Genomic DNA, 18,300 nt, shown 5'->3' with positions numbered 1-18,300 from the left:
CGGACGCAAGGCATTTCTATGTCCCCGCTTCAAAAATGAAAGTAGGTTTTTGATTAATTTCACAATAATAACTTATAGTTAAAATTCAAGTATACCTTACGGACATCATCACACATGTGTTGAAATAGAAAAGGTGTGAGCAAGTACTCTGGTACAGGCATTTTGTACTTTATTTGCAAAATGCCTTAATTTGTAAGTATAAATGTCAGCTTTAACTGCTACGTGTATTGTGGTATAAATCCCAGTCAAGAAAGTTAAGCGGTTGGTTGATTTCCGATCGAAGCAGTCAGATTCAAGGACTTCTAAAGCTACACTTTGTAGTACATAGAATGTTAAATGCTTGAAAAAAAATAAATGACGAAACAATTAATGAAAAATAGGAGGGTATGTTCTTTGAAAGAATTTCCGAGGTATCCGCACTAATGTTTTTTTCCCTTCTTCGCGTGTACATTGAACAAGTGTATCGTAATGCAGAGTGCATAACATCTACATCATATTGTAAACCCCGGTCACACTACACTCCAATTTACTAAATAAGTGAAAGTAAATCCAACTAAAACAAGAGGCCCATGGGCCACATCGCTCACCTGAACAGCAGTTCCTTGTAACATTACATTTCGTAGCATATGCTTTTTCTATTTTAAACATTGAACCCCTTTCTGGGGACCCAGTAATGGTCCGAGGTTTATGGTTGGCTTGAACAACATAAATAGTAACATAGGAATGAAAATGTGTAGCACTGCGGTGGGACCGCACGTACACAACCTGAAAAACTGAACGTAGAAGAGTTCCACTTCAAGAGGAATAACTCTCAGACTGTACAGAACATTAAGAAAGTTAACTCTTGGTTCCACTACATTAGAGTTTACACAATTTGAGGATCCTTGCATAGTAATCTCACAAACTGTAGCATTATAGTTCTCGAGAAGAACTTTTTAAAAACATTTTCAATATATCTTTCTATGTTAAACTTTGAACCCCTTTTGGGGCCACAGTATTAGTCCAGTGCTAAAGTTTTAATTATTTGGAATCTACATTATTTAAGGATGCTTGCATAGTTATCTCACAAGCTGAAGCATTATAGTTCCCTAGAAAAAGATTTTTCAACATTTTCCCTCTATATTTCTACGCTAAACTTTGAACACCTCTTGGGGCCCCAGTATTAGATTGAGGTCACAGCTTTTATAATTTCGAATCTACACTATCTGAGGGTGCTTACGTAGTTATCTGACAAATTGATGCATTGTAGTTCTCGAAAAGAAGATTTTTAAACATTTTCCATATATACCGGTACTTCTACATTTAACTTTAAACCCATCTTGGGTCCCTAGTATTAGTCCAGGGGTCACTAATTTAAAACTGTCGAACCTTCATTATCCAAGGTTGTACGCATGATAGTAATCTCACAAATTGAAGCATTGTAGTTCTCGAGAAGAAGATTTTTTAACCTGTTACCTTTATATTTCTATAATAAACTTTGTCCCCATCTTGGGGCCCCATTATTGGTCCGGGGGTCACGATTTTACGAATTATGAATCTACATAAGCGAAGGATGCATGCATAGATATTCCACTAACTAAAACATTGTAGTTCTTGAGAAGAAAATTTTTAAACTTTTCCTTTGTTTTTTAAAATGTTTAAATTTTGAACCCCTCTTGCTGCCCATCAATTGTCCGGGAGTTACAATTTTTTGAATCTACATTATTTAAGGATGTACATGTATGCATAGTAATATCCCAAACAGTTGCACGATGGTTCTTGAGAAGATTTTAAAACATTTTCCTATATATGTTAAAATCTAAACCCCTCCTGGGGCCCCACTTTTGTTCGGGGGTCACGATTTTTTCAATCTTCACTATATATACAACCTTTTGTGTATGTATTGGCATTTTTGGTGAAGTGGTTCTTGAGAAGAAAATTTTTAAACATTTTTCATATGTAGTTCTATGTTAAATTTTGATCCCCGCCTGGGGCCCCAGTTTTGGTCCGAGGGTCACGATTTTTCAATTTAGAATCTTCATTATACATACAAGCTTTTGTGTAAATATTGGCATTTCTGGTGCAGTGGTTCTTGAGAAGAAGATTTTTTAAACATTTTCCTATGTATTTCTATGTTAAACTTTGAACCCCGCCTGGGGCCCCAGTTTTGGTCCGAGGGTCACGATTTTTACAATTTAGAATCTTCACTATATATACAAGCTTTTATGTAAATATTGGCATTCCTGGTGCAGTGGTTCTTGAGAAGAAGATTTTTAAAACATTTTCCTATGTATTTCTATGTTAAACTTTGAACCCCGCCTGGGGCCCCAGTTTTGGTCCGAGGGTCACGATTTTTACAATTTAGAATCTTCACTATATATACAAGCTTTTGTGTAAATATTGGCATTTCTGGTGCAGTGGTTCTTGAGAAGAAGATTTTTTAAACATTTTCCTATGTATTTCTATGTTAAACTTTGAACCCCGCCTGGGGCCCCAGTTTTGGTCCGAGGGTCATGATTTTTACAATTTAGCATCTTCACTTTGTATACAAGCTTTTGTGTAAATATTGGCATTCCTGGTGCAGTGGTTCTTGAGAAGAAGATTTTTTAAACATTTTCCTATGTATTTCTATGTTAAACTTTGAACCCCGCCTGGGGCCCCAGTTTTGGTCCGAGGGTCACGATTTTTACAATTTAGAATCTTCACTTTGTATACAAGCTTTTGTGTAAATATTGGCATTCCTGGTGCAGTGGTTCTTGAGAAGAAGACTTTTAAAACATTTTCCTATGTATTTCTATGTTAAACTTTGAACCCCGCCTGGGGCCCCAGTTTTGGTCCGAGGGTCACGATTTTTACAATTTAGAATCTTCACTATACATACAAGCTTTTGTGTAAATATTGGCATTTCTGGTGCAGTGGTTCTTGAGAAGAAGATTTTTTAAACATTTTCCTATGTATTTCTATATATGTTAAACTTTGAACCCCGCCTGGGGCCCCAGTTTTGGTCCGAGGGTCACGATTTTTACAATTTAGAATCTTCACTATATATACAAGCTTTTGTGTAAATATTGGCATTTCTGGTGCAGTGGTTCTTGAGAAGAAGATTTTTTAAACATTTTCCTATGTATTTCTATGTTAAACTTTGAACCCCGCCTGGGGCCCCAGTTTTGGTCCGAGGGTCACGATTTTTACAATTTAGAATCTTCACTATATATACAAGCTTTTGTGTAAATATTGGCATTTCTGGTGCAGTGGTTCTTGAGAAGAAGATTTTTTAAACATTTTCCTATGTATTTCTATGTTAAACTTTGAACCCCGCCTGGGGCCCCAGTTTTGGTCCGAGGGTCACGATTTTTACAATTTAGAATCTTCACTATATATACAAGCTTTTGTGTAAATATTGGCATTTCTGGTGCAGTGGTTCTTGAGAAGAAGATTTTTTAAACATTTTCCTATGTATTTCTATGTTAAACTTTGAACCCCGCCTGGGGCCCCAGTTTTGGTCCGAGGGTCACGATTTTTACAATTTAGAATCTTCACTATATATACAAGCTTTTGTGTAAATATTGGCATTTCTGGTGCAGTGGTTCTTGAGAAGAAGATTTTTAAAGACATGCACCCTATACTCACTGTTTCGCAATTATCTCCCTTTTGAAAAGGGCTGTGCCCTTTATTTTAACAATTTATAATCCCCTTTCCATAAGGATGCTTTGTACCAAATTTGGTTAAATTTGGCCCAGTGGTTTTTGAGAAGAAGTTGAAAATGTGAAAAGTTTACAGACGGACGGACAGACAGACAGACGGACGGACGGACGGACGGACGACGGACAACGGGTGATCAGAAAAGCTCACTTGAACCTTCGGTTCAGGTGAGCTAAAAAGTGTTCTCGTTTTTATCATTTTTATCAGTTTCTTGCACAAAAATACCAAACCATTCCGTTTTTTAAATGAATGGTTAAATAATATGACACAGGGAAACGTTTTATGATAATATGATGTCAAATTTGTTTAAAATTAAATTATACCCTTTGGGCATATTGCTTGCCTTAACAATATTTAGATTCTGATAAATAGTTTTTCACAAAAATTTGTGTAAAAATAAATTCTTTAAATAAATAAGGTCGTCATTTAATAAAAAGTTGACAACTGATTGTTACATAAATGAATCTTTTTTCAGAGTATGGCACAATGTGTTAATCTATTCTAAACTAACGTAAATTGCATGCGCCGTAAATTGCAAGTTTTTCATATGTATCTTAAACAGCACTGTAGCTATATATAGTCTAACCCAAATTTTCTTCTTAGAGCTAACACTGTATGTACCGTATTTATGTTTTGACACAAGTATAAACTTTCAAAAAATACCATTATTCCGACCGTCAAAAGTAACCCCATGAATATTTCATTCTCTGATATGTTCAGTGTTGTTTTGTTTGACAGTGTGCATATATAATTTGTCTGCAACAGCAGCCAATCATCGGTAAGCTTAATACGACTATAAGAAAGGAATGAGTAGTGTCTATGCATGACGTAGATGACAGATTTGAACGCGACGCTATCACAAACAAGAGGCCCATGGACCACATCGCTCACCTGAAGAACAATAGATATGATAAAATCAGCTTAATAGAATCATATTAATACAAACTATCTCGACAATGTTGTATACTACACGTAGATCCTATATGAATAAAAATCTTTTTTTTTCCCTTGGATATTCTTATTCTTATCATCATAAGTCCCTTTTCTAACAGAATAATTTTATAGTCATAACACATGTTGAGCATTGCAGTTCTCAAAAAGATCCTAAACAATTGTTTATGTATACTAGATAATATCCCACGCAAGCGCAAGAAATAACGGTTTACATATTATATTGTAATTAAATTTGTATGTTGAAACAGATTTTTTTTTCATTTTTTATATACTGTGTCCGAATTTTTCCTTAATTTCATTTTCTCAACCTATTTTTAAAATTGGAATTTAAAATCAAATTGCTGGATGTTAAAAGGAGCAGATGGGAATAAATTCTAAACTGAAATTCATCCCCATACCTCGATACAATGTCTCCGTTATATGCATACATAATTATTCATATCTAGACGTAGAGGTATTAACACAATTTTTAATAGAATATAAAAATGTTGATTATCTATATATAGCTATCTTCCAGTGGAATAAAAATGCAATGTAATCTTGAAACGCGAATGCATGCACATTCGAAGCCAAAGTTCATAATCAAGGGCGTCTGACCGATGCATGTTAAACTTGTCCTACTTTTTCTGCCATTGCATCAATTAGTCAACCCGCGTTCATATTTACCCTGTTCTGGAAAGTTCTGAGTATCAAAACTAAAATCGCACATCCCAAAAACAAATTCGCTTATTTTCTTTATTCAACATTTATCAAATCTTAATTTCTATGTCATATTATAAATAAGTTCCCGGTACATATATTCATTATTTATTTATTAAAAATCATTTCAATGCAAGAAAATATTTTGATACAAACAACCAGTGACTTGGATCCGCCAAAGCATTTCCACCACCTTACTCTCATTTTTGCTAATTCAGGCTGGTTTATCGAAAATGAAAGTAGGTTTTTAATAAATTTTACAATAACTGCTATCAGCTAAAATTCAATTATAGCTTACGAACATCATATGTCCCGTGCAGAAATATCAAGGTGTAAGCAGTTACTCTGGTGCAGGCATGTTTTAGTTTATTGCCGAAATGTCTTAATTTATAAGTATGGATATAAACCTACATCAAACTCTGAACCCCTTGTGACACCCAAAATTTTTCAAATGGCCAAAGCCTACACCATTCAAAAGGATCACCTGCCTAATAAGTTTCTGAGAAGAAGATTTTTGAAGATCTACTCTATATGTTCTTATGTAAAAAATTAGCCCTCCCCCCCCCCCCCCCCCCCCCCGCCATTGTGGCCCCACCCTGCCCCCGGGGGTCATAGTTTTCACAACTTTGTATCTACACTACCTGAGCATGATCCACACAAGTTTCAGCTTCCCTGGCCAAAAGGTTCTTGAGAAGAAGATTTTTGAAAATTTCTCAAAAATTTTAAATAATTCCTAATTTACTCCCCTTGAAAAAGGGCGTGTTCCTTAATTTCCACAACTTTGAATCCCTTTTGCCTAAGGGTGCTTTGTGCCAAGTTTGGCCCAGTAGTTCTTGAGAAGATGTCGAAAATGTGAAAAGTTAACGGACCGACAGATGGACAGACAGGCGACAGACAAAATGTAAATAGAAAAGCTCACATGAGCATTCAGTTCAGGTGAGCTAAAACACATTAACAACCGTTTTGATAATAGATTGACAGACACCAGACAAAAAAAGTATTGGATTAAAAAATTGAAATTTTGAAAATTGACCCAAACAAAGGAGCTGAAATAATACTTATGTCTGTCGTCGTCTAAAAAAGCAATTTACAGTTTATACATACATTGTAAGGTTTGTGGTCATAAGACAGAGGTATTGCTTTGCTGTTTTTATCACAAATTACGCCACGTGAGTCTCCTACATTGGCCACAGTCAAAATATCTCCTTTCAAAAGAGCAAATAGGGCTGTTGTTCCTAAATACAAAAAGGAGAAAGATAGAGATGAAGAACACTGATAACATCAACCCAAAGTTCTGTCAACAAACACTTATAACAGCCACAGTGACTTTACATAGCTGACAACAACAGTTTAATTCATTCTCCACAATTGCATTTCTGCATCATGATAAAGATGGGACAATTAGGCGTTTAAAATGTCTATAGAAGTATGGGTTTGAATAAAAAAAAATGAAATACTAATAAATCTTATTTTTCTTTCAAAACTCTGTTGTCAGCAAAGTTATAACTTAGTTTACCCCTTCAACTTTTGAAATAATTTTACTCATTTTCAGTAAAAAATTATTTTATAAAATCACTTAATTCATAAAATATGAAAACCCTAATACCGGAGTATTATATATATGAATATGTATAGATGTGTAGCTTCTGTGCATCATATTTATTTTAAACCTCTATACCTCAGACTTAAAATCTGTCAACTAAAATCAATGCTATATTTAAGAGGAAATGGCTTACCAATCAAATTTGATCAGTATGAACAGGAAATGATAAATGTTGGATCTCAGGTTCTAAGTACTTTTACAAGTTCACTATTTGAAATATACTAATACAAACCTGCCAAAATTTGTCACTTCAATGCCTATTAATTTATCAAGTAAGCCTTTGCTCCATACTGCTGTCAAAGCATTATTTAAGTGCAATGTAGATAGAATAAATCTCATTTTTTAAAAACCCAACATACATTAGGCAAACATTTTTTAATTAGTTGGCTTGCGGATCCACCGACTGTATTTTTGACTATGAGAAAAAAATAACAAGAGAAAAGCTGTCAATGTGACAGCAAACTGGATTTTATTTTGTGTGAACAGTATTTGTAATCCATTTGTTAACCCTTATAGATAATGACTATAGTACAGATTAGACCCAACCTTACACCATTGCAGACACCAACTTAACCTTACTTTCAGGGTTACTGTGCAATCAATAAATTTCGTGGGGGCCAATTTTCGTGGATTGCTTCATTTTTACAGATTCGTGGGGACGTAATTTCGTGTATTCTCTTAAACCTACAAAGGAAATATGACTTTATTACCCTAATTTATTAATTCGTGGAGGATGTTAATTCGTGTATGAAAGGTACCCACGAATTCAACGAAAATTGAGCCAGTACGAAATCTAATGATTCCACAGTAACTTAGGGTTTACTCTGGGTCTGCCTTTCTGATAATTTGCATCCACTCAGGGTTTACTTTGGGTTTACACGGGGTTGCTTTTGAGGTCCACTGTACACACTGAAGTGTTAAGCAGACCAGCCTTTTATCTTACAAACTTACTGCCTGTAATTCCTGCTCCTTGTATATTCCAAATACACATGTAGCATCTGTTTCAAGGGTGTACTTCTACTGGTAATCGGGATTTACTCTCTGTGTCCACTCTGAGTTTACTTTGGTTTTGCTCTGGGTTTACTCTTGGTCCACTTTTGTAAACACGGATTAAACCCAGAATAAATCCTGAAAGTAAACCCAGCGTTTAGTTAGAGTTTACTTTCTGTTAGGTTGGGTCTGATCGGTACTATACCTATCCAGAACAAGAGACCCATGGGCCACATCACTCACCTGAGGAACAATAGGTATGATAAAATCAGCTTAATGAAGTCATAATACAAACTATCTGGACAATGTACAATACATGTAAATCCTGTATAAATAAAATACATTTCCCCCCTGGATATTTTCATGCTTAAAATCATTAGTCCCTTTTCAAACAGGATGATTTTATAGTCATATCACATGTTGAGTATTGCAGTTCTCTAAAAGATCCTTTACAAATCTTCTTCTCAAGAACCATTAAGCCAGGAAAGCTGAAACTTCTGTGGAAGCATCCTCAGGTAGTGTAGATTCAAAGTTGTAAAAATCATGACCCGCAGGGGTGGGGGGGGGGGGGGGGGGGGGAGTGTGGGCGAAGTTTAACATAGGAATATATTGAGTAAATCTTTAAAAACATCCACAAAGAAAATGAACGTAAACTGCAAATACTGGTATTTTTCTAAGTTCAAGGGCCATAACTCTGTCAAAAATTGCTTGATCATACCCAAAATCAAACTTGACCTAGGTATTATTTCGATAAATCTGTATATCAAATTTCATATCCATATGTGGGTCACATACCACTATTTTTACCCCGTGCTCATTGACCACGCAAGTAGTTCCATTCTAAAAATGTATGTATTATTTCAAAAATTCCTAGGGGTACCAAATGGTCGAATTTGGTTCCTTTTATGGCATGGATGGAAAGAAGAAGGTTTGAAAAAAAATACAGGCAGGAAAAAATGTAGAAAAATTATCTTTACAGGCGCAATAGAAAGGGTGTAAAGAGGCCAATGTTTACACAAATTCCAAAGCGAAAGTGAATTTTTCATGGTAGGGGTTATTTTAGGGGCCATATCTCAGTCCCCTCTCGATTGATTTTCCTGTAGTTTGGATATGTTGTTGGACTAGTGTCATTCTATAGGTATGCTGTATTTGAACTCATTTGAGCCAGTGGAATTTTTTATATGATTTATTTTTGTATAAAGGAATAAGAGGGAACAATAATTGTGGTCTGTGTCCTGTGCACCCTCTGCGAAGAAAATAGCAGAAACTGCAAATAATTGGAATTTTTCTATGTCGAACAGGCATAACTCTTTTGAAAATTGCTCGATCGCACCCAATATCAAACTTGACCTAGATATTATCATAATAAACCTGTATACCAAATTTAATTTCAATATGTTTATCCTCTGCTAAGAAATGAGTGGAAACTGCAAATAACTGGAATTTTTCTACCTCCAAGGGCCATTACTCTGTCTAAAATTGCTCGATCGTACCCAATATCGAACTTGATATTATCATGATAAACTTGTAGACCAAATTTCATTTCAATATGTTTTTCCTCTGCAAAGAAAATGAGAGGAAACTGAAAAAAACTGGAATTTTTCTAAGTCCAAGGGCCATAACTCTTTTGAAAATTGCTTGATCGTACCCAATATCAAACTTGACCTAGATATTATGATTATAAACTTATATACCAAATTTCATTTCAATATGTTCATCCTCTGCGAAGAAAATGAACGGAAACTGTTGGTGGACTGACTGACAGACCAACCGCCTGACCGACAGACAGCAGCAAAGCATATGCCCTCCCTTCTATGAAGATTTTCAAAGATTTACTCTATATATTCCTATGTAAAACTTTAACCCCCCATTGTGGCCCCACCCTACCCCCAGTGGTCATGATTTTCACAACTTTGAATCTACACTACCTGAGGATACTTCCACACAAGTTTCAATTTTCCTGGCAGATTAGTTTCTGAGAAGAAGATTTTTAGGGCGAATTTATTGATCAAAAACTAGTTCGAGTTTAGGTTTATGGTTTGATAATAGTTTCATATCTGTTTGAAACCAGTTCGATGGTTTGAATGTTTAGCACTAAATGGAAAGTTAGTTTAGAAAAATGGCTATCATTGCACTCGCATACCTACTGGATTTGTTCTTGGAATTCGAAGAAGATAATCTTTGGACTCATCTGCATTTGCATGAAAGTCTTTATTCTCTAGTAAACAGTGGAGACAATTTTTTTCTGGCAAATCTTACATATTAGGGTATTCTGCGAACTCATGGCAAAATTGGCTTTTAACACCACGTAAATATGATGGAAAAGTGAATGCTGCTATGAAAATCTGTTAATATTCATTTTTCTACATGTATATCAATAGAGATCATTTGGTTTACTCAAGGCGTTTGAAACAAGTTAAAAATGACACTGGTTTCAATTGAAATAAGCACCAATTACGTGGTCTTAGCTCAAAAGCCAGACAAATCTTGTTGATTTCAAAGAGCCGTGGTTGAGTGGCCAATGAAAGCAATGAAATAGACAGGCGATTTTATTACATCCATTACAATGTGTACTAAAATAAAATGTTACGAGCAGATTTTTCAATTAATTTTTTTTTATCAACCACTTTGAAAATATTTCCTTTGACTGTTGTAAATTGCAAAGGGTATTTCTCAGTGTTAGTATTAATGGAATCGCTCCATCTCTTCCACATTATTATTTTGGTCAGTACTATATGTACTATCATAAATCCTTTGAGACACATATGTTTAACATTAGGACGATACCCATATGCTTTGCTGAGTTCAAACTTTGACACATGTGCCACACTTGAGTATCAACAACTCTCTTTCGAACACCTCTCTTTCCGCCATTTTGAAAGGATTTAAAACCCCTGAAACTACACTCGGAGGTGGTTTTAGGTTTCCTGGAAACTTGTTTCAGTTTAAAGTCAATAAATACAAAAACTAGTTTTAGTTTCAAACTAGTTCAAAACCAGTTTTGCAAATAAATGAAAAGTTTGCAAAACCAAATTAAAACCTAAACTAGTTTTTGATCAATAAATTCGCCCTAAAATATTTACTCTATATATTCCTATATAAAATTTTAACACCCCCAAATGTGGCCCCACTCTACCCCCGGGGGTCATGATTTACAAAACTTTGAATCTACACTACCTTCCACACAAAAGTTTCAGCTTTCCTTGCTGATTAGTTTCTGAGAAGGTTTTTTAAGATTTACTCAATATACTGTAGACATTTTTTTTTCCAAGGGGTCATAATTCCGCGGAATCACAATATAAGAATTTAATCCGCAGGTAAAAATTTACGCAGATTCTTTGAATGAAAAAAAATTCATTTGAATAATTATTATTAAATTTAGTTCTGAGCGATTTTCATTACCTAGAATTTGTCCAACTTTGGACTTAAATTGTTAAAGAACTGTTCACAGTGAACATTAATTATCGGTTGTACACTGGTCGGTAGTCATTAGTTAGCCGTCAAGATATTACGACGCTGGCTAAAATCTTTATTAACTGTCAATTTTTGGGTTCACATGTCGTTTAAATTATGAGTTGATCAGTTTTGTCAATTAAAAGTCAGAGCACAAAGGGATCTAAAAATTGCAGTTAAAACAAGGGTCTTAGTATGTAGTTAATTGGGTCATTTAAAGACAAACTGGCTTGGGGCACTTTTGTCGTCTGACACATGCCGTTATCTCAAGCTGGGAGAAGTTTAAATTTCATGCAAGTAAATTTACAGAAAATTCAAATCTTTAGGAGATTGAATTATTTATTATGTGAATTCTCAATACAAATTTGTTTGACAGTTTGCATAGATAAAACGATATATTTGCATTTCCATTGTTCTTTCCCACTGTAAGCCCATATGGATGAGCTGCAATTATTTCTCTATAATCGCAATTGCTCTGTCAGTATACTATGACGTCATAAAGGTGTAACGTTATATATACGAGGGTCAATCAAAAAATACGAAGACTTTTGTCATAGTTATGTTACTTAACGTAATATCATTACTAAATTTGGTATACAAAATTTAGCAATAGTTTCAAACAATTTGCAAGAAAAAAAGTTAATAAATTCCTTTATTTCTAAGAATTGTTTAGAATCTAATCCTGCAAAAATGAGGTCACGGCGCACGGTCAGAATTTGTGTTATGTCAACAATAAACCATACAATGTTAAAAGTAATATCTCTATAAATTGGGCTTAAAACCAAATAATATTGAAACCTAACATTAAGTTTTGTCTTGGTATTCTATGTTCCAAATAATGACGGGATATATTATTTTGTCGAACAGATATTAGTAACTAAAGACAGATAGTCCTCTTTAAAATTGACTTAGAACATCGACGTCGCTGGACGTCACGGCGCAACGAGAGGTACAAATAAAATGGATTTAACCCCGGAAAAAGCCGACACAAGCTGTGAAAATGCTCAATGGTGAAAAAAATAAGTCAACAATTATTTGCAAGTTTGTGTTTAACTGTAATAAATTTTGTGGGGGTGGTGTTAATTGTATTTTGAGTATAAAACAGTCCGAAAGAGAGAAGAATATCTGTAAATATTTGGTCAAAAAATGAGTAATGTCAACCGACGTTCAGGGTTATCCGTACTGTAAACTAAGAGATACACGGTTAAAAAATGAAAACTTTGAAGAACTAACTTATGATTCTCGAGCAAATGTGTGCAAATAAGATGTTAAGTGGTTTAGTGCAATTGTAAATTGTAAGGAGAAAGGCTCAAGAGACTAAGCATGATATAAAGATGGGGTATATCTATAAACTGTGCTTGTTTAATCTTGACGTCATGTTTTGAACGTTACCGTGCGCCGTGGTGACAAAACATGTTGTTTTTAAAAAGAGGTTACAAAAATACCGTTTCATCAAATGGACTAAAACTTCGCATATCAATAACATAAGTGTTGGTGCACAGATTAATCTGTTAAGTATGGCTTTCATGAAAAATATATGATAGACAGCCACATTGTCTTCGTATTTTTTGATTGACCCTCGTACTTTTCCATGACGTTATAGATTTAAACCACTATACGATACATCATGTGTTTTTCTCCAACTCCATTAAAATTTACGTATTTACATGTAATATTAAAACATGTTTTTGATAACAATTTAAAGGAATTACTGTTATAACATATCATTGATTCTGTTAACAAATCTATGTGAATTAAAAAGATACATTACAGTCTGAATGTTTACTTTTGATGTAATAGCTAAATGTCAAGGTCTAGGCTAATACAGGGTATTTGCGAGTGGTAAAATGCAAATATAAGTAATAAACAACGATTATTTAGTGAACATGGCGTTATGAATAACAACTGCTCTGCTGGCCGCGCATCATGGAATATGCCAACAGAGCAATTGCTATTCATAACGCCATGTTCACTACATAACGTTGTTTATTTCTTAAATAAACTGTACATTGGGTACACGTATATGCAAGTGTTATATAATGTAGTAACTTCAGATTATCCTTATTCATGTAATGCAATTTCAAAATTTCATTCTAAAATGCACTTTAAGTACGCTGGGAAAAAATTCCGCGGAAAATTTGCGTTCATAGCGTAAATTAATACCACGCGGACAAAAGTACGTCTACAGTATTCCTATGTAAAACTTCAATCCCACCCCGCCCCCCCCCCCCCCATCTCATTGTTATCCTCCGCAATTAATGATATATTTTTTAAGAAAATGAATATATAAAATACAAAATACAGATACCTTAATTTTTTTATTGCCTAAATTATGTTTTCATTACGATATCTAATAGGATGATTCTTGCATAGTAATCTCACAAACTGTAATATTGTAGTTCTCGAGAAGAAATTTTCAAACATTTTTCAATTTATATTTTCTTAAACTTTGAACCCTCTTGGGGTATTAGTCTGGTTGTAACAGCTTTATTAATTTAGAGTTACATTACATCATTTAAAGATACCTACAAAGTACTAGTAATCTCACATATTGAAGCATTGTAGTTCTCCAATAGAAGACTTAGAAATATAGAGGAAAAAACTTTGAACCCCTTCTGGGGGCCCAGTATTAGATCGAGGGTCACAGCTTCTATAATTTAGAGTTTACATTATTTTAGGATGCTAAAACACTTGGTAATCTGACAAATTGAAGCATTGTAGTTAAGGAGAAGAAGATTTTTGAACATTTTTCCTTCTTTAATACTTCTATGTTAAATTTGAATCCCTCTTGGGGCAACAGTATTAGTCCGGTGTCACGATTTCACCAACTAAGAATCTATAATAACCACGGAAGCCTGCATAGTAATCCCAAAAACTGTTGCACAGTAGTTCTTGAGAAGAAGATTTCCAAACATGTTCCCAATATATTTCTTTGTTAACTTTGAACACAGCCTGGGGCCCCAGTATTAGTCTGGGGGTCACTGTTTCAAAATTTGAATCTTCACAAATTAAGGATGCTTGAATAATAATCTCCAAAACTGTAAAAGCATTGTAGTTCATAAGAAGAAGATTTTCAAACACTTTCCTTGTATACTTCTATGTTTAACTTTGATCCCCTGCTGGAGCACCAGCGTTGGTCCAGGGTCACGATTTTCACAATTCAGAATCTAAATTAGCCAAGGATGTATGCAAAGTAATATCCCAAACAGTTGCATTGTAGTTCGTGAGAAGATTTTTTTAACATGTTTCCTATATATGTTAAACTTTGAACCCTACCTGGGGCCCCTGTTTTTCTCCGGGGGTCACGATTTTAACAACTTAGAATCTTCACTAAATATACAAGCTTTTGTTTAAATATTGGCATTTCTGGTGCAGTGTTTTATTAGAAGAATATTTGTTAACATTTTTCCCATGTAATTCCTTGATTATCTTTAAACTCCAACTTGGGCCCCAACTTTTGTCAGGGATTTACGATTTTTACAATTTAGAATCTTCGTCCTACATACAAGTCTTTGTGTAAATATTGGCATTTCTGGAGCAGTTGTTCTTGAGATGAAGATTTTTAAACACTTTTCCAATGCATTTCTTTCTTAAAACTTTGAAACCCACCTGGGGACCCAGTTTTGGTCTCGGGTTCATGATTTTTACAATTTAGAATCTTCACTGTATATAGATAAACTATATATAATATTGGCATTTCTGGTCAGTGGTTTTTGAGAAGATGATTTTTAAAGACACATACCCCACCCCTATGAATGTTATTGTCATTTAAAGAACTATATATGATAAGAGTTAAATTTGCCCCCCCATAATTCAATATCTTTTAAAGTGTTTCGGGTACAATTAAATGTTATGTTATAATTTAGAAGAGTTGATATAAAATATATTTTTCACATATTTGTTTGATTTATTTGCACTCAATTGCAGTATATGACGTCAGAAGAGACGCTATTTCTATAATTCAATCAAAATCAGTCCAAAATTGACATTTTTCTCATCTTTCTACGAACGGGAAATATAGAGCGCATGCTTGAACCAGGACATAATCTTTTGTCACTTATTAGACTTGGCTAGATACATCTCTGATTAAAATATTTTGTTGGTTCAAGCAATGCGCTCTATGTTTCCTGAAAGAAAAACTGCTTGAAAACAAGCTTTTTTAAGCTAAATTGCAAAATTGGTGGGAAAAGGTTGTCTTTTCAATGCCGTATTTCTAAATTGTGGGCACTTGAATCAAAATGAACATTAAGTTACGGTACCTGCAACGTTATTTTTTACAAGGTAAACGATAGGGTAGGATTCACGCACGATAGAACAGTATACACGCACGAAAGGATAGGATTAACGCACGATAGAACAGTATACACGCACGATATGATAGGATTGATACACGATAGGAAAGGATAAACGATGTTCATGATAAACGTATGATCACTTTAAACGATATTTACGAACAAACTGATAATGGCAGAATTTGAGAGAGAACACAAACAAATAAAGATTTACGTGATGGAATTTCTTTTTAGTAACAATTGCCGAGTTATTAATCATCGCTGCATTATTTATAGAATGTATAAAAATGACCAGTTAATTTTTTTTCAACTAAAATTATGAGCTTTAATGATCAATAAATTTTTTGTATTGTTAAATTGTTTTCATTACTGAACACCCTAGCCGTACCCTGCGAATAGTTCAGCCCGAGATTAAATCACTCGGAAAATAGCGGGTTTAATTATATAAATCCAACTCTTGTATAAAGTAAATATAAAATCTATCATAAGTACATTTCTTTCTGTATAAGAAAATGATGCATTAAAAACGAATTATTCAGGACAAGTTAAATAAATATTTACACAGATACACATTCCGCGTACGATTTGTTAACATTGTTCTCATTACCACACACCCTAGCTGATAGCCGAGAACATTTCAGCCTGAAATCAAATATCACACGGAAAATAACGGGTTCAAAATACAACTCGGGTTTTAATTAAATATAAATTATCTCATAAATAGTTTTGTTTCTGTAAAATATGATGCAACAAAATTATATTGCATAAAAGTTAATGTTTACGCAGGTATACACTCTGCGTACGATTTAATATATTCGATATACAGGAAAATATGTTACCTTGTTCGTAAGAACTTCGTTTTTCATTTTCAATGTTAACAGATATGATTTACATAAAATATATGTTAATTTTGATCAAAAAAATTTAAAAATTAGTATCCTGACGGAATGTTGGTTGGATTTTTCAATTTTTGTTCGATAAATATTTGTATACGGCGCACCGAACGAGTTGCAACTTAGTAATAAATTTACTTCCTTATGAAAAGGCACGAAACAATTAACACGATAGGATAAACGGAAGATCTTGTTGAAATTAAACGATAAACCTGATAGGATTAACGCACGATAGGATAGGATTAACGCACGATAGAACAGTATACACGCTCGATAGGATAGAATTAACGCACGATAGAACAGTATACACGCACGATACGATAGGATTCATACACAATACGATAGGATAGGATTGTAAAAAATAACGTTGTGGGTACTGTAAAACATCACATATATATCTGTACAAAGAAAACAAAGAATTACAGTAAAATAATAATATTCCTTTTAGTAAAAGTAATAGAAGTTACATATGTGACAAGTTTACAGAATGATGGACGACAGACAACAGTTGATCAAAAAAGCTCACTCGAACCTTCGGTTCAGGTGAGCTAAATAGGAGAAAATAAAATTTACTTGTAAGAATTAAAATTCAAATCCTCATCATGACCTTTTTAAGGCTACATCCCTACTTTAAGTATATATGAAAGCCCTAAAGCTGACTAGGATACTCTGTGACACATTTTGGTAAAGGGGTCTTTCAGATGTGTCCCACATTCAACAAGATTATGCACACTACACAAATGGTCATGGTAACATTAATGCTCTTTCAGCCCAAGGATAGAATAGGTAAACTGTATGAAGTAGTAAAGCTGCATTACATAATGTATAATGTGATCTATTAGCATAACACAAATATGAAATGGTCATGCAGCATTACATGCTGTGTGCAGCAGTGTTATAGCAGCATGACAAAATACTGTATTAAGCCATATCGACATCTCTACCTGATATATCCGAGTTGGCTTTTGCTGCCTTTATCAGTTGGGTGTCCACCCGATTAACTTCCTCCATTATCATCTGAGTAAAGTTTTCTGTTTGCTCGTCTAGCTCAGCACTGATGATTCTAATCAATAAATACTTGAACAGCGTTTTCTCCGTAAACTCAGCAGCAAACTGTTATTTGTAACAAGAAGGTTGGTTACTTTACGCACGAATATTATCATTTTATAAACAAGAGGCCCAGGGGCCATATCGCTTACCTGAGCTACAATAGCTGATTAAATCAGCTTTATCTGTTTATATGTCTTTCTCAGCTATGTCAATTACAAAATAACTGGACAATTAAGTAGCGTAGGCCTTGTTTAAAGAGGGGTTTTTTTAAACATTTTTTTCTCAACACTCTTAAGCTTAACACTGAGCACCTTTTGCTGTGTCAGTGATCATTGTTTTACAGATTTTAACCTTTCCAGATACCACCATATTAGTTCACCCATATTAGTTGGGTGTCATGGTGTGAACTTTTTAAAATCTAAACTATATTCCAAATAAATAATCGTAAAAGCTGACAAAACAATCCTATCCTATTCTATATCCTGTATCTTATCCTGCAAATAAGCTCTATCCTCTCCTATCCTTTCCTATCCCATACCATCCAAATATAGAAATTAAAATTAGGTAAAACGAAATTTGAGAAAGGAGTAATTTTATCAGCTATTGTAGTACTCAAATTGACTAATTAAAACATAAAAACAAATAATATTCTTAGAACCAGATAACTTATTTACCTGTATAATGG

At 34.2% G+C, this 18,300-nt stretch overlaps 1 protein-coding gene across 2 annotated transcripts in view; it reads right to left on the bottom strand.

The window, feature by feature from the left end:
• The window catches only part of LOC105337500 (protein phosphatase 1L), a 40,605-nt gene that overhangs the window by 8,814 nt on the left and 13,491 nt on the right, over nucleotides 1–18,300 (bottom strand). For both annotated transcript variants that reach the window (XM_034471257.2, XM_034471256.2), the window contains 2 exons: nucleotides 17,510–17,678; nucleotides 6,439–6,569 (listed from right to left, as the gene is read on the bottom strand). In XM_034471257.2, coding sequence (XP_034327148.1) covers nucleotides 6,439–6,569; nucleotides 17,510–17,678 — 300 coding nt within the window. The remainder of the gene's footprint in view (nucleotides 1–6,438; nucleotides 6,570–17,509; nucleotides 17,679–18,300) is intronic.

The sequence above is a fragment of the Magallana gigas genome, chromosome 8 (assembly GCF_963853765.1).
Source record: "Magallana gigas chromosome 8, xbMagGiga1.1, whole genome shotgun sequence".
Taxonomy (NCBI): Eukaryota; Metazoa; Mollusca; class Bivalvia; order Ostreida; family Ostreidae; genus Magallana; species Magallana gigas.
The sequence above is the reverse complement of the archived record's forward strand: the minus strand, read 5'-3'. Positions and strand labels throughout refer to the sequence as shown.